Consider the following 24,533-nt stretch of genomic DNA (forward strand, 5'->3'; position numbering starts at 1 on the left):
GACTTAACCGGCATGACCTTCCAGAATTCCACAAGATGGTTGCTGGGAACTTAAATAGTTCTATAGATCATAGATCATCAAGAATAAAGATGACCTACAAATTAACGAATATACCAAGAAAAGTATGCAAGTATATGATTCTCTTCGATTAGGTCATAGATAGAGAACATGGCGGCAGGGTTTGAGAATTCCGAGGTAAGCAGCACGCTCCAGGAAGACGAGATCGTCCATCTTAGCGAGGAGCTAGGCTGGCTAGTGATTGGCGAGCAGCCGGAGCTCAAGATCATCGGCGAGGTCGACAAGATCAAGGCCAGGGGAGAAGAAGAAGAAGAAAAAGAGCGATGCTATACAGCGCTCGTCCATCTCAAAGCTCCCAAAGACGATAGCTTGGCCGCCGCCGATGCTCGCGCCCCGGTCGATCTGGTCACAGTGCTGGACGTGAGCGGCAGCATGCGCGGCCAGAAGCTGGAGCTCGTCAAGACCGCCATGGAGTTTGTGATCCGGAATTTGCGACAGCAGGACCGCCTCGCGATCGTCTCCTTCTCGGACGAGCCCAAAGTCCATCTCGGTCTCAAGAGGATGACTCACGACGGTCGAGCCGCGGCACTCAGTGCAGTGGAGAAGCTCCGGAGCTTGGGAGGAACAGAGATCCGTCCAGGGCTAAAGGCTGGATTCGATCTTCTTTCGCGGCGCAAGAATAGGAACCCGGTGTCGAGCATCATGCTTCTCTCGGACGGGATGGACAATGCGATCACGTTCAAGCGATGCAAAGTTCTTCCAGTGGATTCCTACCTCGAGGACTGCAGTGAGCGGGTTCCAGTGCACACTTTCGGATTTGGAAGTGACCATGATCCCGAGGCCATGCTGAGTATCGCGGAGGCCACAGGCGGAAGCTTTTGCTACGTGCAAGAGGAGTCCACCGTCCAGCACGCGTTTGCTCAGTGCATTGGCGGGCTGCTTAGCGTGGTGGCACAGGAAGTGGAAGTCTGCATCGAGGCGAGTGGCGGAGCGAAGATCAGGAGTGTGGAGGCCACCGCCGGGACGACAGCCATGGATGGAGATCGAGCTGCGACGGTGAAGCTTGGATCCCTGTATGCGGAAGAGGAGAGAGATATCCTGGTGGAGCTCTTGCTGCCTAGCTCCGACTCGAGCTCTTTGTCGATGGAACTTCTCAAAGTTGAGGGAAGCTTTCAAGACCCCGGGCAGTCGAACAAGACCCAGCAGCTTGCAACTTCGAGCTTGGTGATCCAGGAGCTCAAAGCTGGCGAAGAAGAGGAGGCGACAAAGATCGAGGTGGACAGGCAGAAGAACCGTGTGAGTGCCTCGAAGGCGATGGCTGCCGCTCGTAAGCTGGGGTCTGGCAGCTTGGCGTCGGCAAAGCAAGTGCTGGTGGACGTGAAACAAAAGATTGAGAGCTCCCGAGCGTTTGGAGCTGGCGATGGCTTGTCCAGGAGATTGGTGAGAGAACTCGACGAGCTGATCCAGTGCATGAAGCGGGATTATTACCACTCCGAGGGACATGCTGTGCTGCTTGCCAAGGGGAATTCTCACTGCAACCAGCGAGCTTCGTACCAGGCGAAAGGTAAGACATTTTGGATGTCTTTTGTGTTCTAACTCTTGTGAATTTTGTTACTTAAATCAGCACGGAAGCGCCCCGCCTTTTTCGAAGGTGGCAGAGGTGGCAGAGGGGGCAGAGGTGCTGGTGCTAAACCACGGAGCAATGCAGCTCCTTGTCTTGGTGCTAGTGCTAAAAGAATGAGCACTGGTGGGGTTCTTTCAGAAAGCCTGGTACAAGAGACATCCTCAGATGATGAGTCGTACCGAACGTCGGCGATGGTAGATATGCTGGACAAATCCAAGAAATTCAAGAGTAAGAGATAGATCTAGATTTCAAGTTGACAAAGCTCGAACTTGACAAGCATAAGTGTGTTCCGAACTCCAAAGCAAGCGTTTCTGGCCCAACACGATCCAGATCCAGCCATTCCCCATCCAATGGTCAGGTCAACGACAAGAAATAGTCAACGGCCCATACCTAAGCGCCCGACGTGAAAGCACTGGGCCTTCTTATGGAGTTTGCAATGCTATCGTTTTCTGGACTTTTCTCCTCAATCAGTTTGCAGAGCCAGATGCTCGAAGCCCTGATGCTGCACTCCACAGTCAAGATGATGGGAGCTCCCATCAATGCTGATTAAACTGGGGGGTTTTCAAAGCTCTACTTCAGAAATCTGGTGTGGACAATCAGCCCATACAATTACCTTTGCTAAGAACAAGAAGCCTACTGTCTATCAATCGAAGGAGGACCAGCAAAAACTTGAATCATTGGTAGTCTTCTTCAGAGAAACAAATAGATCTTGTTCAATTCAGAGAGGAGAGGTAGCAATTGCGGATGAAACCGACTGTCCTCCTTTCGATTAAATATTTATACACATTGTCTAGTTTGTTATGCTAGCAAGAAGCATGTAAGGACTTGCTCTAAGGAGCTTTTGATCCTGTTGTAAGTAGAAGATGTTACTGGCTACTCGTGTCCCACATTCCACATCGTTCTGTAGTCTACAGGCACTCAGCAAACTTCCCCATGAAACGTCATCGGGAGTGAATGGCATGCTGTGAATCAACTCTTCTGCCTCGTGAATCCTTCCCATTCTCGCCAGAATGTCTACCATGCATCGGAAGTTTTCCACTGACGGTCTAAAGTCGTGATCAAAAGCCATGGATCTAAACCACGACAGCGCATCCTGGAGCATTCCTTCGTGGCTAAACGCAAACAAAATCCCTGTGACTGTCGTCTCCTCGCAGTTGACACCTTCAACGCACATCCTGAACGATAGCTCCAACGCAGTTTGGATGCAACCTTTTTGAGCATAAGCAACGATCATAGCATTCCAGGAAACCGTGTTTTTCTCATGCATTTGGTCGAAGATTTCTTTTGCTTCGAAAAGATGGCCATTATGGGCATGCGTTACGATCAGAGCATTCAAGACTGATGTTTCTTGAGAAGCGTTCCAAGGGATTAAATCTCTGGCTTGAGTCACGTTTCCATTCTCTCCACAAGCGATTACCATGCTTGTCCATGACAGCTTATTGCTCGCCGGGATTTTCTCGAGCAAAGATTTTGCTTGATCTAGATATCCAGCAGTGGCTAAAGCTGAAATTGCAGCGTTCCAACACATGAGGTCACGCATGGGGCACCTCTCAAAGTAAACTTTCGCTTCTTCCAACTTCCTCTTGGACACGAGCACACACACCATTGAAGTCCAGCTTATCACGCTCCACCCCGGCATTTTCCAGAATGTCGTTGTGGCCATGCAAAGATTACCAGAATCCGCGTTTGCTTGAAGTATAGTCGTCCACGAAGCCAAGTTTCTCTGAGGCATGTCGCCAAAAAGCTCGCAAACTTTCTCAGTATTAAGATTCTCGCGGTACATCTGAAGCATGATGTTGTAGCACACAGTGTTCCTGCATGGAATTCTTTCAAAGGTATCGTTCGCCTTTTTATGCTGCCCTCCACGGGCATATGCTGATATGAGCGACGTCCAAACCACAACATTCCTCTCCAGAAGCCGCTGGAACATTGACATGAGCTCATCGATCCTTTTCTTCTCACCGTAGAGAAGAAAAAGGGGAACATACGACGCTTGGTTGTGTTGCGGTTGCTTCTCAAGCATCACTTCTGCTTCCTCCAAGCATCCAGCTTGGGCAAATCCACAGACCATCGAGTTCCAAGACACCACATTCCTTTGTGGCATCAAATCAAACGTCTCTCGAGCTCTGGCCATAAACAATCCTTCGTAAGAATACGCGGCCACCATAGCCGACCAGCTTATCGTGTTTCCCTCTGCCATCTTTAAAAAGAAGCTCTCGGAGGTTTGCAAATCTCCGACCTGGGCATATGCAGTGATCATTATTGACCACGACACAACGTTCCTCTCGCTTATATTGTCGAAAATATCACGAGCTTGGACGATTTTTCCATGCTCAGTGAGAACTTTGAGCACCGTGTTTGTGGAGATCACGTCCCAACAAGGCATGGATTCGAAGAAACTCTCGTAGCAACAATCATCGAGCTCTCCAAGTGCCGACAGGACAATGTTCCACGACACCACACTCCGCTGCTCCATGGAATCGAAGAAACGCTTTGCTTGCTCCATGAATCCATTGTGCGTGTAAGCCGTGAGCATGGCGTTCCAGGACAAAACGTCCGGATCTTCCATGCTCTCAAAAACCCGGCGAGCTCTTGAAACATCGCCTCTTCTTCCATGGATCCCGATCAACTGGTCGCTCCAAAACTTGTTACTCCTGTTAAATTGCGGCCCTACCTTCTTCAAGATCATGCAAGAAAGAACACCTGGTTTGAATCGACTGAAACTGGATGGAACTTAAAGGCTGGATTCTGTTATGATCGCGAGAACATTTTCGAGAAACCGCTGCAAACTTAAGTTGACAGATGTCTTTAAAAACTAGCTCTCATCGCCCGAGTGTCTTTTAAGTTCATTCATATACTATTTGAATCTGGAGTTTGACAATTATGCTTTTGGTGATGATACTGCTCTAGAATGTGATGTTAGCAAGAAGGATGTAAGGATTTGCTCGAATCTTGAGCGTTTGACCATGTTGTAAGTAGAAGATGTTACTGACTACTCGTTCCCACACTCCACAACGTTGTGTAGTCACATGAAACGTCGTCGGGAGTGAAAGGCATGCTGTCAACTCTTCTGCCTCGCAACCCCGTCTACTCCATAAGAATCATGAGCAAGCCATGGTCTTCACAGCAACGGGGCTGGACACCGTGTGTCGCCCATCCGTCCAAGTTATGGATGCAAACTGCCATCTCTCGCTGCCGGAGCTGCTCGAAACAGTAACAGTGAAGGCCAGCGTTGCTCCTGGCGAGAATGTGAGCGTCGTTGGCTCCACTCTCACGCTCAGCGTCGATGGTGTCTTGACTGTTACTTTGTAAGTCGAGGAGGACGAAGAAGAATCCACGCTCGTCAGGTACCTGGTAGCGGTCTGTGTGCCGCTCAATCTCGGGAAGGCGATGGAAGGATAGTTGAGGTTGGAATTCTTCATGGAGCAACTCGTGTTCTTCTGTCCTGCGATCATCCTGACTTTGCTCTCACTGTAGCCAGTGGCACAGAGATAGGCGACGTAGTCGGAGGGTGTTGCGTCGTAGACCAGTCCTGGACTTAGAGACCTCAAGGGATCGATCTGGCCGGAGCCGTAAGCAAATGGATTGCTCAGGCTTCCATCATAGTCGAGTATGCCGTCGTTTTGAGTTGTCGCTGGAGATTCAAAGGCTTGTATGAGGCTGGGGAAGAGAAAGGTGGTAGAGAGTTACCTGTGGTCATGATCGCCGATCTTAGAGCCGCGGGACTCCAAGAAGGATACGCAGACTTTAGCATGGCCAAGGCTCCCGCGACGTGAGGACACGCCATGGAGGTTCCGGAGGCGAAGTTATACTTGACAAAAACGGGCTTGTTCGTGTCGTAGTTCTCATAGTACGCTGGAACGATATCCGGCCAGGCCGCAAGGATGTTTACTCCTGGAGCAGTAATATCAGGCTGCAACAAAGACCAATGATCTTGATAATGAATGGCTAGGTGGTACCTTGATTATATCTTCGCTGATGGAGTTTGGACCTCTTGAAGAGAATCCGGCAACTACTGGAGCTGGACTGGAAGTCTCTGCCACTGTCGGTGTCAGTGTAGCGACTGGTGAGGTGGTGCTGTTCATGTAGGATAACAGCTCGACTCCCACGGCTGTTTTCACGATGGTCGTAGGCAAGGGGAAGTAGCTAGCGAGATCTGCGTGGAAGTCGTTTATGAGAATGGCACCAGCGGCATTGTTCTTCTGCAACCATGTCACGATTGCTTTCGTGGAAACATAGTCGGGATCGAACTCGCAGACGACGATCTTGTTCTCTACTTGCTTGGGATTTAGACTGTCTGGATCACAGGTGCTGCAAAGTAAGCTATGAGCCACTTTTGAAAGAACAAAAAAGAGAGAGTTTAGACCACTTTCACCTGGCTGCTGAGGCATGGATAGATTCATTAGCAGGAATGGAAGAGCCAAGGACGAGGCTGTAAGGTGATTCCTTCTGAGCTTGAAAGCTCAAGGCCGTTCCCTGCGCAGTGAAGTAGTAGAAAGGTGATGAGAAAGAAAAGCCAAGGTTTTGCTCACTCGTAGAGTCTTTCCATCTCCAAGATAGACGTCGGACGCAATGGACCTGTCAATGGTGCTTGCTCCGACCGTGAAAATCCAAGGGGCCGAGTTGTAGACGGACGATTCGTCGGGACCCGAATTCCCAGCGGAGCAAACCACAGTGATGTTGTGCTGGATGGCATGGAAGGCTCCAATCGCGATGCCATCCTCGTCGTAGCTCCGCGGCAAGGTACCAAGCGAAAGCGATAGTATATCCACCCCGTCGTCCATAGCGTCATCAAAGGCCTTGAGGACGTCTGCAATGGGACAGCCATCGATCCCACACACTTTGTACACTGCGAGCCTGGCCGATGGAAGTCCACCCCTGGCTGTTCCACTGCCAACACCCTTCATGCTCGCGTTGGAGACGACGCTGCCAGCCGTGGTGGATGCAGCGTGTGATCCGTGGCCTATTTCATCTCTTGCGCTCTCCGCGTTGTAGAAACGAGCTCCGATGATCTTGCTGCTCCATAAATAATTCGTTTTCTTTCGTCTTTAGAACGGTACTATCGTGAAACTTACTTGTTGCATTTCACGGGATTCACACCGGCGTTGTTGCAGAATCCTTTCCATCGGCTGGGAGGAGATGACATTCCATCATTGCTGAAACTTGCAGACTCTGGCCATATACCTTCAGGAAAGAGAGAGCAACTTGATTGATATATATCACTTTTGTCAACTCTTGAATCTATGTACCCGTGTCCATCACGCCAACGATGACATCGGCTCCCGCTCCAAGTCTGCGTCTCGAGTATGAGAGACCCGTCGAAAACGTTTCCAGGAAGTCCCAGGACCGCGTTGTATGCAGCTGCAGAGTTTTGCTCGGGAACACACTGACCACGTCCCGCATTCCTGCAATAGCTTTTGCCTGCTTCGGGGTCATCCTGGCAGCAAATCCATCAAATCCATGCTTGTAGCTGTACACGATCTCAGGGGACTCGACTTCACTGTCGTGTAAGTTTTAAAGTCAGTCCGGGCTATACTTTGGAGCACGATAACTTCTTGCCTGCTTTTGACAGAATCGAGAATCTTGCCGTGTCTGTGGACCAGCTGCAAACTGTGGCGACTCCCTTTTCCACCGAGGTACACGATATAAATCTGCGAAAACAGAACCAAGTAGTAAATATATGTAGAAAGATGGCCGTGAAGTACCTGACGCTTGTCCTCGATGCCTGCTGCCTTGTTCCACGAGACGATGCTTAGAGCTATGAAAAAAAGACCAGAGATGGCCATTCCGCTTTCCAAGTTCGGATTTTGGATGATCCGGGTTACGTTATATAGTGACCTCTAAGAGCACTGGAGAATGAACAAGACGAAGACGCTACGGTGGGGTCGCACTTAGTCCAGTCTCGTTAGAACTGGTGGTCCACTGACGAGAAGAAATACAATTTCTTCCGTGGTGCTTGTCCCACTGATTCTCGCAGAAATCTCAGGTGCGGAGACTTTGGCCTTCGAAAACTCGGATCTTCTCCGCATTAGAATACAGTTCTCGAGCAGCCACGTTGCTTCTTGCCTTCATCACAGCTGCGCAAATGCACATCAGCGATGTGTGTGCCACAGCATGATACCACTCTCCAGCACGCAAAAACTTTCTCCTTCCGTTGCGGCTGCGCATCCAATCCATCTCCATCCATGAATTTCTTGCTCGCTCCACTTCAAGATGATGCTTCCTTCCATCGCGTTCTCCATAATCCAGCAGTGCCTCAAACGGTCGCGTACTGGCAAGAAGCATGTAATTACTTGAGAGCAAGTAATTACAGAGAGCGTTCGTCCAAAATCCCCTCCACGGGCATTTGCTGATATGAGCAATGTCCATTACCACAACATTCCTCTCCACAAGCCGCTGGAACACTGACATAAGATAATCGATCGTTTGCTTCTCGCTGTAAAGAAGCATTAGAGGAGCATACGAAACTTGGCTGTGTTGTGGTTGCTTCTCAAGCATCACTTTGGCCTCCTCCAAGCACCCAGCTTGGGCAAATCCACAAACCATCGAATTCCAACATTCCATTGTGACATCAAATCAAACGTCTCTCAAGCTCGGGCCACAAACAATCCTTCGTGAGAAGTACGCGGCCACCTTAGTGAACCAGGTTGCGTTATTTTCCTCTGGCATTTTTGAATGCAACGTTTGCAAATCCCCGATCTGGGCATATGCAGTGATCATCACCTTTGAGCACTGTGTTTGTCAAGATCTCGTCCCAGAAAGGCATGGATATGAAGAAGCTCTATATCAGCATATCGTGGCTTTTCTCATAGAACAGCGGCATCACGGTTTTGGAGCTCGCTCAAGAACATTTTCGAGAAAAGATGCTGGGAGATGGAAGCGATTGAAGAAGAGAGCTTCCTTTTTCTTCTTGTGATGCCCCGGCACGCGCTTCTCTCTTTCTTTCAAGCCTGGAAAAGATCGGAACTATAGAGAAGCAAACAAGCTCTAGGCGAAGTACCTCTGGAGGGTTTTGTTCCATGGGATCGATTGGAGCTCGCTGAGGAGGCTCGAGCTTCGCCACTTCAAGGATCTTCCCGTCGCTCCACTTGAGCGCCTTGAGATCGGCTTTGGCATTGATGGGAGCTCCCGCGATCTCGACAGAACCCACTGTGGAGCGCATCATGCTCATCATCCTCGTGTTGTCCAGGGCTTCGAGCATCTGGCCCTGGAATCATGCAAAGAACAAAAGCTCCTAAGCCGATCGCGATCGAGGAGGAGAAAAACGACTCCCACCTTGCTCCGGAAGATGAGCTTGCTGCGAACTCCATGCAGCCTGAGCACCTTCAAGATGACAAGAATGGAGAAGAGCAGTGATCCATTTGCACGATTCTTTGCTCGATCCAGCGCCATACCTCCTCCAGATGCTTGGTGAGGATGGCTTTGGTGTTGCGCTCTTCCATGGGTAGCTGGAATTGCTGGAAAAGCCAAGTGTACTCCTCGGTGCTCATACCCAAAAGCGCCATTCCTCTTCCCCTCTCTCTCTCTCCTCTTTGACCTAAGATGGAAGGGTTTAAAGTAATAAAGTGTGTGGCTTTTTCTTGATTAATTAAGCTGACTCAGCCCTAGGGCCCCTGTTTAGGGTTTGTGGCCATGGCGCCCGAAGCTGGCAAGCGGGGGAGGGAGGCCATGGCGGATCGCGGCAGCCCTAGCGCATCCTCCAGGAAGCGCATTCGCAGCAGGAGCCCCCCGGGCGGCAGAGACGAGCATCATCGCGGCCACAGCACCAGGTACGACGGATCGCGGGAGAGGGATAGGGATCGCGAGAGGAAGCGCAGCAGGAGCGAGAGCGCGGAGAGGAAGCGCGGCGTGGAGAAGCGCCAGAGCCCTAGCTGTGATGCCGCTGCCAAATCCAGGAGGAATGAGAGGCAGCAGCAGCACCGGGGTCGGCACCGCAGCCGGAGCTTGAGTAGAGAGAGGAGAAGTAGGAGGAGCCAAAGCCGTGATCGTCTCAAGGCTGGGAATGCCAGGAGCAGGAGTAGGAGTGTGGATCGAGATAGAAAGGATAGAAAGGAGGTGCTAAACAGCGAGAAGTCGGATGAGCTAGCCAGTGAAGCCCAGGAAACTCGTGGTGAACTTGGGGAGAGTGGAGACGATGAAAACGATCAGGCTTCTGCTGGCACGACTGCCACGACTACTCAGGAAGAATCCAAGCGGGCAGAGGTAAAGTTGCTTCTCGCTTTTCCGCTTGCTTTGCGTGCTTAGAAGACTTGCGTTTGTTCGTTCCAGCCGATTTCCTTGGAGGATATGTTGAAGAAGCGCAAGGAGGATGCTCTCCAACAGTCTAAGGTGAATGCTCGTTCGACTGTGCTTTTTCCCTTTGCTCTGCATGGGTTTTGCATTTTTCGTGGGTAGTGTTAATGTAACTTTACATGTTTGGCAGCCGCTATTTCTCACTAAAGAGCAAAGGCAGGAACTTGCTCTTAAAAAACGTGAAGAAGAAGCCTCCGAACATAAGCGGAGGTAGCCAGAGTTGCGGTTTAGCTTGATATGACTCTCTGTTATATTTTGCAGGGTCGAAGAGCAGCGGAAATTGTATACAACACAGAAATCTCAAGAAGGTAACTTTGTTTTTTTTCGAAAGGCGATTCCGTTCTTACGTATTTTTTTCTTCAGATATTCGCCAGCGAGATCTTGAACGTGAAAGAGACCGCGAGCGCCGAGAGCAACGGGAAGAGGAAGCAAAAGTTAGGGAGCGTGAACGCGTCGAGAAACAGGCTAACAGAGAACGAGAGAAAGAGATGGATGCAATCAAAGAGCAGGTAATATTTCTAGTAGTTTTATTTCCCATCCCTTCTAACTCGTTTTTGATCAGTATCTTGGAACAAAAAAGCTAAAGAAACGTGTTGTGAAGCCAAGCGAAAAGTTCAGATTCTCATTCGATTGGGAAAATACAGAAGATACTTCAAGAGACATGAACCCGATGTACGTACAGAAAGTTGCCGTTCTAGTTTGAGGTCTGATACTTCTTTTCCTCTTTCAGATATCAAAATCCGCACGAAGCACAGTTGCTTTTTGGCCGAGGATTTCGTGCCGGCATGGATCGAAGGGAGCAAAAGAAGGTCGGATATATGTCAAACATTTTTGTGACTGATCTTTCTTGTGTAGCTTGCTGCAAAGAATGAGAAGGACCTGCGAGCTGAAATACGGGTACGCGTTTTCATACTGTTTCAAGCGAATCTAATATGAAAAATTATGATAGGCAACCAAGGGACTTGAAGAAAAGCCGGAGGAAGCAAAGGCTCAGAAACTCAAGGAAGAGGCTGCGAATGCATACGATGCATTTGATATGCGTGTAGATCGGCATTGGTCAGAGAAGAAGGTGATGAAACTTAACAGAATCTTTTACTTTACTGAGATGAGCTTGTGTCCTTGGCTTGACCAGCTCGAGGATATGACTGAAAGAGATTGGCGTATTTTCCGAGAGGATTTCAACATCTCATACAAGGTGAAAAACTGTGATCCATGCGCCTATTGCGTAAACTGTTCATTCTTCTCACAGGAATGTCGTTGTAGGGATCCCGCATCCCGCGGCCTATGCGGAACTGGGAAGAAGGTGGCCTTAGTACTGAGCTATTGAAGGCTGTTAACAAGGCTGGGTACAAGAATCCGTCTCCCATCCAAATGGCTGCAATTCCACTCGGTCTTCAACAAAGAGATGTCATTGGTATTGCGGAAACGGGTACGAAAGCGGATCAGAGAGCTGTTTTTCTCGTTTCTACAGCTTATTTTGTTCTGTTGCATGTAGGATCCGGCAAAACGGCTGCGTTTGTGCTACCAATGCTCACGTACATATCAAGGCTTCCTCCCATGACTGAAGAGAACGAAGCCGAAGGTACTATGCTCTGTATAATTTCTGTATCCTTAACAGTGTTTCTTAGGACCTTATGCGGTTGTCATGGCTCCTACGAGGGAGCTTGCGCAGCAAATTGAAGAAGAAACTGTGAAATTTGCACATTATTTGGTACGATTTTGCTGTCTTTTTATATATTTTTCCAGTTGCACTGTTTATCAGGATATACATGTGGTGTCAATTGTTGGAGGACAATCAATAGAGGAGCAAGGTTTTAAACTTCGCCAGGTTTCTCATTTTTATATAGTGCTGCATTTTACCAAGATTTTCTTTTCTTTCAGGGTTGCGAGATCGTGATTGCTACGCCTGGAAGGCTTTTGGATTGCCTCGAACGCAGGTAGAACGACACTCCTTCCTGTAACTTTGAAACGATTGTGTGTGTGTGTGTGTGTGTGTGTGTGTAGATATGCGGTTCTCAATCAGTGCAACTACGTGGTACTAGATGAAGCGGACCGCATGATCGATATGGGGTTTGAGCCGCAGGTACATGTTCTCATTCTTATGTGAATTGAGAATTAATTCAAGAAATGCAGGTGGTCGGTGTTCTTGATGCTATGCCGTCTAGTAATCTCAAACCCGAGAACGAGGACGCGGTATGAAAGTATGAGCGTCTCATACACGTCGTACTAAGTTGTTTTGATCTCTTGTAGGAACTGGATGAGAAAAAGATTTACAGAACTACTTACATGTTTAGTGCAACGATGCCGCCTGCCGTGGAAAGACTTGCACGAAAGTACTTACGTAATCCGGTCGTAGTTACAATTGGAACTGCTGGAAAAACAACGGATCTCATCACGCAGAATGTTCTCATGGTCAAGGATTCTGAGAAGCTCGACAGGTCTGTACATATACCTTTTATTGGAGCTCACCTCTTTTTTTCATTGCAGATTACAGCGCATGTTGAATGATCTTGCGGATAAGACGGCCATCGTGTTTGTCAACACCAAGAAAGCTGCCGACGGTCTAGCAAGGCAACTCGATAAGCTGGGCTACCGAGTGACGACCTTGCACGGTGGGAAAACTCAAGAACAGCGTGAGGTCCAAAGGCTCCTCTTTCTTTTTGGTTCTTTTTGTTACGTAGTCCGTGGTTTTAACAGATCAGCCTAGAAGGATTTCGTAGCAAACGCTACAACTGCCTCGTTGCCACCGACGTCGCTGGTCGTGGAATCGATATCCCGGTTGGTTTCTTATTCTACTTCTCTTGGAATCAAAACAACTCACGTCGAGTTTGCAGGACGTAGCCCATGTCATTAACTTTGATATGCCGAATAACATCGAGATGTATACGCACAGGATCGGTAAGTTTAGTTTTTTGTTTTTCCCCGCGGTTTCTGAGAGCTAAACATTTTTTCCAGGTCGTACTGGTCGCGCGGGCAAGACTGGCGTGGCCACGACGTTCTTAACTTTGGGAGATACCGAAGTGTTTTACGATCTAAAGCAGGTAACGCTCTGATAGTCTCGTGTGCTTGTGGCTGATTTAGAGAGGTTTCCTTTTCACGCAGATGCTTGTGCAGAGCAACAGTCCTGTTCCTCCAGAGCTGTCGAGACACGAGGCCTCCAAATTCAAGCCTGGTAAATCCCATAGCTTTCTTCGCTCTAGTTTTATACTAACGCTTGATTCGTGCACAGGAACTATACCCGACCGGCCACTACGGAGGAACGAAACCTTGTATGCTCATTAACACGAGCCTTGTACATAGTTTTCCGGTTTTTTTTTCTCTCTCTTTTGTTGGTAAGCTCTACACATTTGAGGCGAAAAATAAGTAGAGCCGAAACTTAGCTAAGAACTTACAAAAACGAAAACACTTTTTTCTCTCAAACTTACAGATGATCTCTATGTGCCGTGGCAAAACTGGAACGTTGTTTCTCTCTTCTGTACACGATGGTGGCCCTGTACACGGTCGTATTCACAATCCTCGAGCCAGGTACCTTTTTCTTCTTTCCTGTTGGTCGAAGTGTTAGAATCTGAAGAGCGGCTTGTCCTTCTCTTTGGATATCTTGGCTTCCTCTTCGGCTTTGATCTCCTCTAGTTCGAGCCTCAACCTCTCCAGTTCCAGCTCCTTCAACCGGACGTGGCCATCCAAGTCCGGGCAGTGGTGCTGTGGTGCTCGAGGTGGATGGATCGGTATCATCCCGGAGAAGTCCTTGCCCGAGTAGAAACTGGGCCTCTGGACGTAGTCACCACCCTCGCGCTTGGTACTGTAAGCCTCCTGCAGCGCCTCCACCAAGATCTTGGTCTCCATTCCCTGCTCGGACTTCCCCAGCACGTTTAGATCCGACGCCGTGTCCGTGGACTTGCGGTTTGGATCCAGGCACGCATTGCCGATGTAGCGGATGAACTTCTCCACGCGTGCTATCTCCGCCTTGACGAGGATGGACGCCTCCACAAACGGGCGGATAGTCTCGTTGTAACTCTTCACCGCCGCCACCTTTGCCTTGTGTTCCAGCAGAGCCTCCTGGAAAGCCTCCGAGTTCTTGGCATTCACCTCCAGCGAGAGCTTCTCGTGTTCTTCTTTCGCCCGTGTTACATCCGTCTCGTAGTCGACCTCCGCCTGTGCGCAGGCCGCCTTCCACTGGATCTTCTTCACCCTCGTCACCTCCTCGTTTTGAGCTTCCACCTCGGCCTTTTTCTTGAGCATCGCTGCTATCTGACTGGCGCGCCTCATGTTCTCCTCGTGAACGAACTTGGATTGCCGCTCGTACTCCTCCACTGCGGCCTTTGCAATCGCCATGTTCTCGGCAGCCACTGCCTCGCACGCCAGCTTCCAGTTCGCCCTTGCGCGCTCCTCGGTCTCCTGGTTGAGCTTGGCAAACTTCTTGGACTGTGCCTCGTGCTCCGCCATGGCTGCTGCTAGCTCTGCTTTGTAAGTCGACAGTGTCTTCTCCTTGTTCTCTTTGAGGTCTTGGATCTTCTGTTTGAGAGCCGCTACTCGTCGAGCGTTTTCCAGCTTTACTTTGTCGTAGGTGCTCTGGAATGCGTCCTCCGACTCCTTTTTGATGCGCGCGTTCTCCGACTCGATGTACGCCACCCTCGCTGCGTGATCCGCGTGAGCTTTTTCTGTTGTTTCTTTGTTCGTCTGAGTGATCTCGGCCACCATTTTTGCGTGGTTCTCCTGGTTGATCCTGTTCCTGGTCGCGACTGTCTCTTCCATCTCCTTCTGCTGCCTCTCGGTCTCCTTGACTTTAAACTCGAATGCTGTTTTCTTCTTGAGACAATCGACCTCGTACTCTTCCATTGCTTGCTTCAGACTGAGCGCGTTCATTTCCTCCACCCATTTCACGTCCTTCTCGTACTGCTTTTTGGCCTCGGCTACCAGCCTTGCGTTCTCTTCGTCAATGTGCTTCACCTGGCGCTTCCATTTCTCGATTTCTTCTACAGCGCGTTGATTCAGCTGCTCGACACGCCGGCACTCCTCCAACCACTTCTCCCTGGCAAAGTCGTGCAGTACCATGTTCCTTGCAATGATATCTTTGCAGCCGTCCTCGTACTTCCTCTTGGCAGCCGCTAGCAATGCTTCGTTTTCTTCGTCAATTGACTTTATAAGCGCCTCGTAGTCCTCCTCCATTTTCTTCTGATTCTTCTGATAAGCTGCTAGCCGAGGTGCGTTTCTTTCCTTGTCGTAACGTAGCCTCACTTTCTCCTCAAGGTCGTGTATCGTCTCAACCATACCACGAACGATGTTCCTCCGTTGCTCGCCTTCTATGATGGATTTAGCCCACAGCATGTCTTCCAGAGCCACCCCTGACACTGGCGGCGGTTTTGTTGCCCAATTCCGGTCGACATGTCTTACAACGCCTCCAGTTAGCTCGGAGATCCTCTGCAGGAAACGTTCTCCATACTTCGTCGTCCCCAATCCAACTGTGTACAGGGGGGTGACAGCGCCTTGCATCTTTAGAAGCTTCTTGATTTGTTGCATCACCTGAGACAATGACAATAGTTAATGTCAAATAAACTTCTAAAGCAACAAATGAGAAACCATACCAGAACAGGCTTGTCTGGCTTTCCATCAGTGAGAAGATATATGCAATCACAAAAGCTCCGACTAAAAGAAACATCGAGAGCCTTCAGCAGATTCGTTGGGCCTCCTGCTCCCCAACGCAATGCCCAGTTCAGCGCCTCCTCAAGGCTGGCAGGCGTTTTCTCTATCATTGCCTGCCTGAATGTTCCCTTGCGTTTAGCAGAATGACAGAAAAATACCATTTCTCACCTCCTGAGGACTCCAGAACCGGGGTGACGCAGTGTTTCTGGTGTTTTGTTTGTACAGCCTGTAGTTCTCCATGGAAGCGTAACTCCAGGCATCAAACGAGTACATGATAATGTCGAAATGCGTTGCTGCTATGGCAACCTGCAAAACATCAGCAAACTCAGTAACTAACTTGATCAAAAGCCAATGTGTGACATACTCACCTGGCCCCTGGGAGAAAAAACCGCAGTCAGGATGTCATGAGCCATTTTCATACCTCCTTTAGCCATGGTTCCACTGGCGTCTATAAGGAATATAGGCCTCTGTCCAGCAAGATATCCTATAGGATCCGGAGCTGGAGGAGGCTTCCATGGAGGCAACACGAGCGGAGGTGGTGGAACGTAAGCTGGCCTTACTTTCAATGCGGGAGGATGGAATTCTGGAAGTGGCTCGCCTACAGGTGGTAGGAAAACGGGTTCGGGTTTCAACACTAGAGGTAGAGGATAAGGTGACTCTGGATAAGGAAGGAGGGCTCTCGGCTTGGCTTGACAAGGCTTGCCTTTCCTAGCATACATGTCGACATTTGGCATGCACTTCCCCTCGCAACAACAGGGACCAAAGCTCTCGTCGACAGCATAGTAGGCTTTTTCACAAGGCCGAGGTTCAGGAATCGGAGCAACAAATGGCGGAAGAGCCTCCATAACTGGCATCGGTAAAACTGGAACCTTCATAGGAATTGGAGCACTCGGGAAGTCGAGAAGTTTGGGTTCCACCCATTGAGGCAAAGGAAGTTTCTCAGGGGCATAGTAAGTTGGCAGAGGATCTTCCTTGTATAAGGTTCTGTCGATGCTGTTTTCATCTTCCAGAAAGATTGGCTGAGGCGGAATTTTCAAAGGTGAGACGCGGAGAGGGGGTGGCAAATCAAGAGCAGGAAGTTCTTTGGGAACAGGGGCTTCAAAGACCGGGAGCTCAAGGCTAGGACCAATCCCCTCGGATTCTTCGGTTGGAATGGAAAAAAGGCCGTCTATGGGATACAGCTGTGGCAGAGGCTTCATTTCTGGAGGCTCAAACTCGGGTAGGATTTGTTGCTCTGGCGGACTGAAAATAGGCAGATCCTGTAAAAATGAAAAGCATTGAACCACGAGTAACAAAGAGTTGTTTACGTACCTTGTAATGCGTGTTGACAATCTTGCTTCTGAGGTGTGTCAGCAGCTTCCGTAGCTCTTGAACCAAGTAGCTCAAGGGAACGCTGTAAGAACCATGAACTTGTCGGCCATCGGGGAAAAGGAAGTGACCAAAAGCATTCTCACAATACTTTGCGTGGATGTGCTTATCAACCTGTGACATAAAGCAAGCACTGAACCATATGTAAAGCAAGCCAGAAAAAAAAACAACGATCTAACCTGCGACACATCCGCATGCGAATGGTCAAAATAAACCCATTTTGCCAGCAGCACGTCCATCAAGGTTTCAGGAATTTTCTTCTGCCTACTTTTGCGTGTCTGCATCACATGCTGTCGATCAGCCCGCTGCATAGATAACATAAAAGAACTAGAGAAAAGAAACGTACCTTTGGAGCATCATCCTCAAGTGCTTTATCATCCTCGTCAGGATAGACCCTGGTGTCAGGCTTCTGTGGCTTACGTCCTGGCTTTCCTTTTCCCTTGGACTTTAGCTTCTTCTCGAGCTTGTGATCAATGTGGTCGGCCAGTGCTTCCTGTCCCTTGCAACACGGCCCTTGACGGCCCCAGAGTGCTTGCACCAATTCCTGTGGAAGCTCTCCCTTCCTGGCCATTCCCATCTTAACCTCCGAGGCAACGTCACGCATTTGCACCGACAGCCAACTCCAGCCTTTGTCCGACTTCGTGAGAAAACGCATGCGTTTCGCCTTTGAAACCTTGGAGTGATGGTGGTGCTGTGGGCTCTTGGGCAACGGAGACGCTTGAGCTTCGTGTGATCTTGCCCGTGAGCCACCACGCTGAAGCTCTCCTCTTGCACGGGCATATCCATACTTTGGCTGCTTGATGTTCTCCATGCTCGTTCGAGTTGGACAGCCATTGCGCCCGAGTGAAGCACTGTTGGTCATCCTACATACGTCCTAACAGGGATTTCTTCATCGTCCTGTCAAGAACACAACAAGGAAACTTGCATAAGCATATGATACAGAGAAAGAAGCAAGGGTTCCAAATCTCTCTCACCTGACATGCTGGACAATGCTCCATGCCATTCCCTACGCCGCATTGCGGATTCCCTCTCATCCTAGACAACAATCCCTCAGTGGCGCTGCTAGAGGGAGACCAGATCAAGACATCGCCCCAGGGTTTCGCAACGATCTTACCTCAGCGCGCGCTGCGGATTATCGCACCCTAAACTCGTCCCCATCACCGACATCGCGCCCGCACAGCCAGGCGCTATCCATTCCCTCGATCATCAAAACCTAAAACCCTCTTCCCTTCTCTCTCGCACCACCCTTCCCAGACCTAAAATTCAAAAAAGAACCTTCATTAGCATATACCAGTGGATAAAGTATACGCTTATAAATTTAACTGATGACGTGGGGCATTAAGTAGATGGTGGCGTGGCATTTTAGCGGGTGACGTGGTATTAGCATATACTATAGTGCCGTGGCACTTGAAAATAAAATTTAAGAGTTCCACTCCAAGGAAGATCTCGCCAATCCATGAACAGTGCCACCACGAGAGCTGTGAACACGACCAGAGCGATTCTCCCATCAAAGTCAAGCTTTTCTTTACCGTGACTTCCAAGTCGATGGGTTCCTCCTGTCAGATCGTGTCCCCGAGCGAGGAGGCCTCTGTCATCAATAGCGCGATCACGACGCCTTCTCGGCCTCGGGCTCCTCAACCAGCGCCTTGAAAATGCCCAGCTTCTCCACCTGTTGGAGCGCCTTCCCCACATCCCCAAGCCTCACCGTCTGGGAGATGACCGAGTCCCAAGGCAGATCGACGTGCTTGGCCATGAGCTGGACTCCCTTGTAAAAGTGGCTAAAGTCCGACCCCCAGCACCCTTTCACCGTGAGATGCTTCCGGTTGATGAGGTGATGGGGATTGACGACAGCGTCTCCGTTGTTCGTGTACTGCCCCACCACAACGTAAGTCCCACCGTCTCGGCAGAAGCTCATCCCCTCGGGAATGGCCTCGGGCCGTCCAGTCACTTCAATCACCACGTCCGCCATTCGGCCGTTTGTCAAATCCCGCACTATAGCCACTCTCTCACTTGGTGCCGCTTTCTGGAGGAGACAGGAAAATCATTAATCACAGATGTTGTTTCTGTGGTTACTTTTCTCACCTCGATGTTTACTGTAGAGTCAATCCCGAATCTCTTCACTACTTCCAAGCGATGTTCCGGAGCCCCCGTCACGATCACCTGTGATGCCATCGGGATTTTTATGATGGGCTCGAAATGGAGGGTGGAGCTTGAAAGTACCTGGAATGCTCCACTCAGACGTGCCAGGAGAGCTGCCAGCAAGCCAACGGGGCCGGATCCTTGGACTAGAACACGGTCCATGAGCTTGATACCAGCTCGCTCGATCGCATGCAAAGCAGTCGGCAGCCTATCCAGCAGCACATCCACGAGTCAAAAGTTACAGCGAAAAGGACAAGAGCGTACCCGCATCCTCCAGCCATGAAGACCCGAGGAGGAAGAACTTCTGGCAAACGTATGATTTTGGTATTGGGAGGAAGATAAATGTGAGAAGACCAGCCACCTAACAGGCCTTTTACGTCGCGAGGATCCGCACGGCAAGTGATTCCCAGGACACGTCTTTTCGGACAGCGAGTGGATTCTTTGTCCACCTGGAAGAGCAATAGAACAGCGAGCACCAAAAAAATACGAATGGGGATACAAACAAAAGGAAAAGAAAAAATGTACCAGGCATGAAACGCAAGAATTGCAAGTGTCGATCACATCCAGGTAAGTGACCACTGCTCCCTCTTCTATCTGATAGCCCAAAAGATTAGCAAAAATCATCGCAAATAACAAGAATGCAGGTGAAAAATCAGTGGTTACCTGGATTCCATCCACGTCCCTGACCGAGCCAACCATGGCCACGACTCGCCCCACAGCAACATGCCCGGGGATGATCGGATAGGGCACGGTATCAAGGCGGCGATGCTTGAGATGAACGTCAGTGCCACATACCTCGGCCGCGATCATCCGCAGCAGCACCGAGCCGGATTCCATGTCGCCGCTGCTGATCCTGGAGCGCTCCAGCGCCAGGGCGCCATCGCCGTGGAGCAAGATGCACGTGTTCTCGAGAATCATTTCAATAAACCCTAAAATATTTGCGGATATTCGGGGTTTTGGCAGCGCATCTTTTTGAAAGGGGCTTTTAGGGCAAGTTGCCGCCAAATCTATCGGCACCGACAAGTGCTCCACATTTGTCAAGCAGTGCGTGTAAATTTATATGGTTTGTGGCACCATCACCTAGGAGGCTTGTACGGCGGCGAGCGAATATCCGCCTCTTCTCTCTCGGTCAGATGGGACATTTTCCGTCCTAGACGAAGCTCTCGCTCTTTCTTTCTCTCCCCCTCCAGGCGCTAGGTTTTCGAGAAAGAAAGAATTGATCGACGACGCGGCGCGCGATCGATCGCGCCGGTATGTCCATGGCATTCCATGCGTCGAGGCGCCGCGGCCAGCGCTAGCATCGCCGCTCGCAAGATCAAGATCGAGCAATGGTAGGTTATCCAGGGAGAATGTGAGTGGATTCCAGCTCCTAGATGTTGATTTGTGTGGAATCGTCATCGTTTCGCTGCTAGGATCTTCGTCGAGGACGATTTTTCGCCGTGTAGAACATGGATAGATGGATTCTAACAAGGAGGACCACAACTATACCGGGAATCACTGGACCAGCAGCTACGCAGCAGCTCTAGTGAATTCATCCACCTCCAGCGATTATGGATCCGCGGTGGCGGTGAGTAGTAGTCTTCCCGAAGCGGTGGATTCCTTGCAGAATTTCGATGCTAGACTGCTCCAACAAATCAAGGCTCAGCATGCAGTAGAGTCCGGGCTACTCCAGCCTTGGCAGCTCCAAAGCATTAGGCCTCAAACTCGCTACGATCACCACCAGCACTACTACTTCCAGCTCGGTGGCAAGAGTTTGCAACCTCCAGTGAATCATCCAGCGGCTTCCCAGGCTCAACCGTTTGGATTTCCATTCCTTGAGACGCAGTTCCATGAGAACGAAACTACGTCATCATCGATGCCAGCTCTGGGCGATGGCGGTGCTACCTCTTCAAGGCAAAGCTTGTATAGCTCACAGGGACGTGCAGCTCATGGAGCTCGAGGAGATCACCACGATCAAAACGCTCAAAGAGTTTCTTCCAGCTTCAAACAGATGAAGCCTCGATCCTACACGAAGGTAAGTGCAAATATCTTTCAAATTTCGTGGCTATGACGGGCTTGGGAGTTGCTTATGGATCGATTCATGATCCTAGGTATTGAAGCTGGGTTCCATTGGAAGGTCACTAAACATCGCAAGGTTTAACAGCTACGCAGAGCTGCGAAGCGAACTAGCCAGGATGTTTGGTCTCGAGGGTCAGCTGGATCAAAGCTCACACTGGCAGCTAGTTTACATGGACAATGACGGTGACATCCTTCTTGTAGGGGACGATCGCTGGGAGTAAGTTCTATAATCAGTTTCCAGAATTCTCACCCAAGCACTTTCCTTCAGGGAATTCGTGACCTCTGTCCGTGGCATTAGAATCATCTCGCCATCCGAGGTTGCAATTTACACCAGCGAAGAGTACGCTGGAACACCGCTGTCGACTTGTCTAACTAAAACCCTCAACATGCCCTAAAATCATAATTAAGAATATTCATATCACTTCTTATTGATTGTCATTAAAGCCCTTGTTGAGGATATCTATCTATACATTTTACATTAGATAGCAAAAATATGCTATCAGTTAGAACGTGGTAACATTTGCTTCAAGCAACATGTCATATGGCCTTAGATTGAATGTTAGTGCCACCAATAGTGACACAAACCACAAGAATATTCTAAGAACATTTTATGGCTTATAAGGTTAAGAGGTTGGTTTAACCTTGTTTTTTTCATTGGTATTGAAGTAGTGTGTTCTTTTGGGGATGGCAAAAGGAGTGAGATATAAATTCTGATGAGGTGTACCTTAGAAATGATAGCAATGATAAGGAAAAAGAATTTTTTTATTGATGTCATTGTGCAACAAGGTCATTAAAGTTCAGAGTAACATTAAAGAGGTGAAGGATTCTATCAATCCCATTAAAGATTATTTATTTTACATAAACCTTTCAGGGTTGAATCAATTTCATATATGTGATTATCATTGGTATGTTTAGCATGTTGAGGATTGTGGTATCATGGAATGAAAGTCATCACTAGATATTTGTGATAATTAGGAGGTTGTTTCTTGGTTGGTGAAAGTTATTGGTTTCACAGCCCTTCTAAAGATAAAATGAAAATTGCTTTTTTTGTGATGAAATTTATAAGCTATACTTTTTTGTGATGGAAGAATTACATTAAAGCTAATCCAAAGTCAACTTTTTAGAGTGATTTGACAAAAGTTTTCTATGCTTTGTTTGACAAAAAATTTAAAAGATTGATTTTGTGAACCAGCTGTTAGAGATTAAGTAAGGGACTTTGTCTTTGGATACATATGTTTGTAAGTTCCATGATCTTTGTGTTAGACACCTATAATGAGTTGCTAAAAGTGCAATGTTTCATCAAAGGTTTAAGTTTAATGGATATGTAGTAGAAGGTTAAGAAGGATTTTCTAGCAATATTAATTAATGTTATCATTAAGGTTTAGATTTTTCTATGAAAACTATCAATCAACTCTAGTTAACAGAATGGTCTACTAGGTAGTCAATGTGATGACCAACTAGCCAATACTTCATATTCAGGAGAAAAACAACTATTGTTATGTCATAGTTTGAAGAATAAAGATAGCAATGAGGTTAAAAAGTTTATTTTGGATCAACAAAAGAAAAACAAGGTGAAGGGCAATAGGCAATTGTTTTTATTGTTATAAGGCTAGATATCAAAGCAAGGATTATCCTTTTATGAAAGGATTAAAGAATGTTAAGTTAAATGTGGTGGAATCCATTATAGATATGGTTTAGGCATTTGCTATAGTGGCTCTTCCACACCTTGTAGTGAAAGTTCAGAAATTTAAATTTCAAGTTCATATCAACTCTATAGAGCTTGATAATTTTATATACAATTAATTTGTGAAAGCCAAAAGGGACATTCAGGGTAGTGCAATTAATATTTTTTTCAATCTAAATATTACATACAACTTTTTGAGTTTCAAAGTGGTGAAGAAACTTGGTTTGCCTGTGGAAAAAAGCTTGGTAATATATAAGGTGGTTATAGTAATATGGATGTAGCATTCATGTTTATAGTGAATAGCCTCTGAATATTCCTTTAACAATTTAGGGGATTCTTGACCATCTTTCATTTCAGGTTATGGATCTTAGTCGCACATATGTTATTATTAGGAAGGAATAGTTTTATGACAAAAAACCAAGGATCAATTGGGAGTATAATGTTTTGCATATCAAATTTGGTGGCATTGTAAAAGAGATTATTAGGACAGTTAATAGTAATAATGTTTTGGAGTTGATGATATGCATGTATAAGATAATTAACTTTTTTATGGTGTACTCATTTTTTTTTAATATGATCATGTTTGATTTGAAGTACTTTGTGGGCATGGGGCTTATTGTAAATTATAAATTTTTCCTTCCCAATTTGCTAACTTACTTCGTTTATTCAACCACCACGGCCTTGGCCTTAATTAAATTCCCTCGCCAAGGTTTCCGTTTATTGTACTAGTTTCTACTTAGTTTTAACAACTCACTACACGAGTAATAGAGTGTTAACCATCCATCCACAAATTCCTAAATTCTCTCCCAATCCCCCTCCCTGGGTTAGACTAAACTTAAGATTCGGCTACACTCCTCACAAAAATAAGTAGCCAAACACACCAAGCCTCCAAATTCTTAACATCCTTTGCTATAACAAGATTTGATCATAAAACCTTCTAAATCCCAAACCTTGGGTGCAATATTTATTTCAGAACACTGAGTGAAAACATCATGGCCTAATGGCCTAATATGGTACCCCTACTCCCCCAATTCCATCTCGAAGGGAAGGCCCAAACCTCTAAGAAAGGGTGAGGATTAATGAGCCATAAGGTACTCAAGTGGGGCACTACTCCACATGAATTGGGAGCATCGCAATTGGTTTCCTTTTTGAGAGTGGGAACTACTCTTGAGCACTTCCTTAGGTGGCCTCTCTAACACCATCTAAGTATATGCTCACTCCCGTCTAAAGCTTCTAAGCCCTAGTCTCAACTTCAAGTCAGTTTGGAAGCACTATTGAAAAGTTCCTTCAAGACTGATTCCTAGACCTCACTATCCCTACCATACTTTTGGAACCCCTACAGCCCCCCTACACCCCCCCCATTATGTAACACATGCTTTAGGCTTTCATCCCATGACCTATATTAATATTTGGACTTGGTCTTGAACTTGATCTTGAACTCGATCTTAGACTTGATCTCAAGTTTTTTCTCAGACTCAATTTACTATACTTTTGGAACCCCATATAACCCCTCCCCCCTTGGTAATACACACTTTAAGGTTTCATATAAACTTTACTCAAAGTTATCAAAGTGTGAGTTTTCTTAGAGGAGATTGGATATTTTAGGCATTTGATTTTAATGCATAGAGTGAGAGTTGATTTCGCAAAGATCCAAGTTGTGATTGATATAATCTTTGTAGTTTCTTTGGTATGGTTAGAGTTTTTCAATGC

At 47.9% G+C, this 24,533-nt stretch overlaps 8 protein-coding genes across 12 annotated transcripts; 3 read left to right on the forward strand and 5 right to left on the reverse strand.

The window, feature by feature from the left end:
- The first annotated feature begins 151 nt into the window (after nt 1–151).
- On the forward strand, nt 152–1,962 carry LOC9647864 (uncharacterized protein sll0103). The gene is made up of 2 exons (XM_002980153.2): nt 152–1,582; nt 1,643–1,962. The coding sequence occupies exons 1-2, from the start codon at nt 169–171 to the stop codon at nt 1,879–1,881; spliced, it is 1,653 nt and encodes a 550-aa protein (XP_002980199.1). The 5' UTR covers nt 152–168; the 3' UTR covers nt 1,882–1,962.
- Nucleotides 1,963–2,432: 470 nt separating this feature from the next.
- Nucleotides 2,433–4,211, reverse strand: LOC112349937 (pentatricopeptide repeat-containing protein At4g02750-like). The gene has a single exon (XM_024685235.1). The coding sequence runs from the start codon at nt 4,209–4,211 to the stop codon at nt 2,433–2,435; it is 1,779 nt and encodes a 592-aa protein (XP_024541003.1).
- A 365-nt stretch (nt 4,212–4,576) lies between these two features.
- LOC9647483 (CO(2)-response secreted protease) lies at nt 4,577–8,104 on the reverse strand. Of its 2 annotated transcripts, XM_024685305.1 has the most exons (8): nt 7,348–8,104; nt 6,892–7,293; nt 6,718–6,826; nt 6,175–6,658; nt 6,018–6,118; nt 5,602–5,953; nt 5,333–5,555; nt 4,577–5,276 (listed from the first exon to the last, which is right to left on the reverse strand). In XM_024685305.1, the coding sequence occupies exons 2-8, from the start codon at nt 7,076–7,078 to the stop codon at nt 4,744–4,746; spliced, it is 1,989 nt and encodes a 662-aa protein (XP_024541073.1). In that variant the 5' UTR covers nt 7,079–7,293; nt 7,348–8,104; the 3' UTR covers nt 4,577–4,743. The 2 variants fall into 2 exon arrangements, with proteins under 2 accessions (XP_024541073.1, XP_002980373.2); XM_002980327.2 differs by having other exon boundaries at nt 6,892–8,104.
- Nucleotides 8,105–8,413: 309 nt separating this feature from the next.
- On the reverse strand, nt 8,414–9,166 carry LOC9647865. Its single transcript, XM_024685310.1, has 4 exons — nt 9,037–9,166; nt 8,918–8,965; nt 8,643–8,849; nt 8,414–8,592 (listed from the first exon to the last, which is right to left on the reverse strand). The coding sequence occupies exons 1-4, from the start codon at nt 9,145–9,147 to the stop codon at nt 8,587–8,589; spliced, it is 372 nt and encodes a 123-aa protein (XP_024541078.1). The 5' UTR covers nt 9,148–9,166; the 3' UTR covers nt 8,414–8,586.
- Nucleotides 9,167–9,241: 75 nt separating this feature from the next.
- Nucleotides 9,242–13,354, forward strand: LOC9647866 (DEAD-box ATP-dependent RNA helicase 21). Of its 3 annotated transcripts, XM_024685360.1 has the most exons (24): nt 9,242–9,844; nt 9,911–9,970; nt 10,065–10,144; nt 10,196–10,242; nt 10,298–10,443; nt 10,497–10,606; nt 10,665–10,743; nt 10,790–10,831; nt 10,884–11,003; nt 11,067–11,129; nt 11,198–11,363; nt 11,430–11,516; nt 11,563–11,645; nt 11,697–11,762; nt 11,816–11,871; nt 11,939–12,017; nt 12,068–12,127; nt 12,185–12,372; nt 12,422–12,572; nt 12,632–12,712; nt 12,769–12,832; nt 12,890–12,975; nt 13,037–13,106; nt 13,164–13,354. In XM_024685360.1, exons 1-24 carry the CDS (start codon nt 9,275–9,277, stop codon nt 13,214–13,216), a joined length of 2,607 nt encoding a protein of 868 aa, XP_024541128.1. In that variant the 5' UTR covers nt 9,242–9,274; the 3' UTR covers nt 13,217–13,354. The 3 variants fall into 3 exon arrangements, 2 of the variants coding, with proteins under 2 accessions (XP_024541128.1, XP_024541129.1); XR_002993595.1 differs by lacking the exons at nt 12,890–12,975; nt 13,037–13,106; nt 13,164–13,354 and having other exon boundaries at nt 12,422–12,567; XM_024685361.1 differs by lacking the exons at nt 9,242–9,844; nt 9,911–9,970; nt 10,065–10,144; ... (4 more) ...; nt 10,790–10,831; nt 10,884–11,003 and having other exon boundaries at nt 11,184–11,363.
- Nucleotides 13,355–13,492: 138 nt separating this feature from the next.
- On the reverse strand, nt 13,493–18,156 carry LOC9647484. The gene is made up of 9 exons (XM_024685236.1): nt 18,057–18,156; nt 17,917–18,001; nt 17,289–17,839; nt 17,122–17,220; nt 16,886–17,056; nt 15,943–16,833; nt 15,798–15,880; nt 15,517–15,691; nt 13,493–15,454 (listed from the first exon to the last, which is right to left on the reverse strand). Exons 3-9 carry the CDS (start codon nt 17,802–17,804, stop codon nt 13,493–13,495), a joined length of 3,897 nt encoding a protein of 1,298 aa, XP_024541004.1. The 5' UTR covers nt 17,805–17,839; nt 17,917–18,001; nt 18,057–18,156.
- Nucleotides 18,157–18,292: 136 nt separating this feature from the next.
- On the reverse strand, nt 18,293–20,010 carry LOC9647867 (5-exo-hydroxycamphor dehydrogenase). The gene is made up of 6 exons (XM_002980330.2): nt 19,745–20,010; nt 19,607–19,675; nt 19,346–19,530; nt 19,163–19,289; nt 19,025–19,102; nt 18,293–18,965 (listed from the first exon to the last, which is right to left on the reverse strand). The coding sequence occupies exons 1-6, from the start codon at nt 19,997–19,999 to the stop codon at nt 18,549–18,551; spliced, it is 1,131 nt and encodes a 376-aa protein (XP_002980376.1). The 5' UTR covers nt 20,000–20,010; the 3' UTR covers nt 18,293–18,548.
- Nucleotides 20,011–20,189: 179 nt separating this feature from the next.
- Nucleotides 20,190–21,596, forward strand: LOC9647868 (auxin response factor 11). Of its 2 annotated transcripts, XM_024685462.1 has the most exons (4): nt 20,190–20,412; nt 20,494–21,095; nt 21,172–21,356; nt 21,408–21,596. In XM_024685462.1, exons 2-4 carry the CDS (start codon nt 20,538–20,540, stop codon nt 21,532–21,534), a joined length of 870 nt encoding a protein of 289 aa, XP_024541230.1. In that variant the 5' UTR covers nt 20,190–20,412; nt 20,494–20,537; the 3' UTR covers nt 21,535–21,596. The 2 variants fall into 2 exon arrangements, with proteins under 2 accessions (XP_024541230.1, XP_002980201.1); XM_002980155.2 differs by having other exon boundaries at nt 20,190–21,095.
- The last annotated feature ends 2,937 nt before the right edge of the window (nt 21,597–24,533 follow it).

Source organism: Selaginella moellendorffii, unplaced genomic scaffold (genome assembly GCF_000143415.4).
Source record: "Selaginella moellendorffii unplaced genomic scaffold, v1.0 SELMOscaffold_44, whole genome shotgun sequence".
In the NCBI taxonomy this organism is placed as follows: Eukaryota; Viridiplantae; Streptophyta; class Lycopodiopsida; order Selaginellales; family Selaginellaceae; genus Selaginella; species Selaginella moellendorffii.

Coding starts and splice junctions, on each gene's coding strand:
- LOC9647867 (XM_002980330.2), bottom strand. CDS start 19,999: ATGATTCTCGAGAACACGTGCATCTTGCTCCACGGCGATGGCGCCCTG. Junction 19,676..19,744: donor GGGACGTGGATGGAATCCAG/GTAACCACTGAT, acceptor TTGGGCTATCAG/ATAGAAGAGGGAGCAGTGGT. Junction 19,531..19,606: donor ATTCTTGCGTTTCATGCCTG/GTACATTTTTTC, acceptor TTGCTCTTCCAG/GTGGACAAAGAATCCACTCG.
- LOC9647864 (XM_002980153.2), top strand. CDS start 169: ATGGCGGCAGGGTTTGAGAATTCCGAGGTAAGCAGCACGCTCCAGGAA. Junction 1,583..1,642: donor AGCTTCGTACCAGGCGAAAG/GTAAGACATTTT, acceptor TACTTAAATCAG/CACGGAAGCGCCCCGCCTTT.
- LOC9647865 (XM_024685310.1), bottom strand. CDS start 9,147: ATGGCGCTTTTGGGTATGAGCACCGAGGAGTACACTTGGCTTTTCCAG. Junction 8,966..9,036: donor TCACCAAGCATCTGGAGGAG/GTATGGCGCTGG, acceptor GTCATCTTGAAG/GTGCTCAGGCTGCATGGAGT. Junction 8,850..8,917: donor AGCTCATCTTCCGGAGCAAG/GTGGGAGTCGTT, acceptor GCATGATTCCAG/GGCCAGATGCTCGAAGCCCT.
- LOC9647484 (XM_024685236.1), bottom strand. CDS start 17,804: ATGACCAACAGTGCTTCACTCGGGCGCAATGGCTGTCCAACTCGAACG. Junction 15,881..15,942: donor TTTTTTCTCCCAGGGGCCAG/GTGAGTATGTCA, acceptor GATGTTTTGCAG/GTTGCCATAGCAGCAACGCA. Junction 15,692..15,797: donor TCCATGGAGAACTACAGGCT/GTACAAACAAAA, acceptor GGGAACATTCAG/GCAGGCAATGATAGAGAAAA.
- LOC9647483 (XM_024685305.1), bottom strand. CDS start 7,078: ATGACCCCGAAGCAGGCAAAAGCTATTGCAGGAATGCGGGACGTGGTC. Junction 6,827..6,891: donor CGTTGGCGTGATGGACACGG/GTACATAGATTC, acceptor TCTTTCCTGAAG/GTATATGGCCAGAGTCTGCA. Junction 5,556..5,601: donor TCAGCGAAGATATAATCAAG/GTACCACCTAGC, acceptor TCTTTGTTGCAG/CCTGATATTACTGCTCCAGG.
- LOC9647868 (XM_002980155.2), top strand. CDS start 20,538: ATGGATTCTAACAAGGAGGACCACAACTATACCGGGAATCACTGGACC. Junction 21,096..21,171: donor AGCCTCGATCCTACACGAAG/GTAAGTGCAAAT, acceptor TCATGATCCTAG/GTATTGAAGCTGGGTTCCAT. Junction 21,357..21,407: donor GTAGGGGACGATCGCTGGGA/GTAAGTTCTATA, acceptor ACTTTCCTTCAG/GGAATTCGTGACCTCTGTCC.
- LOC9647866 (XM_024685360.1), top strand. CDS start 9,275: ATGGCGCCCGAAGCTGGCAAGCGGGGGAGGGAGGCCATGGCGGATCGC. Junction 10,243..10,297: donor AACACAGAAATCTCAAGAAG/GTAACTTTGTTT, acceptor TTTTTTCTTCAG/ATATTCGCCAGCGAGATCTT. Junction 10,832..10,883: donor ACCTGCGAGCTGAAATACGG/GTACGCGTTTTC, acceptor AAATTATGATAG/GCAACCAAGGGACTTGAAGA.
- LOC112349937 (XM_024685235.1), bottom strand. CDS start 4,211: ATGGAAGATCCGGACGTTTTGTCCTGGAACGCCATGCTCACGGCTTAC.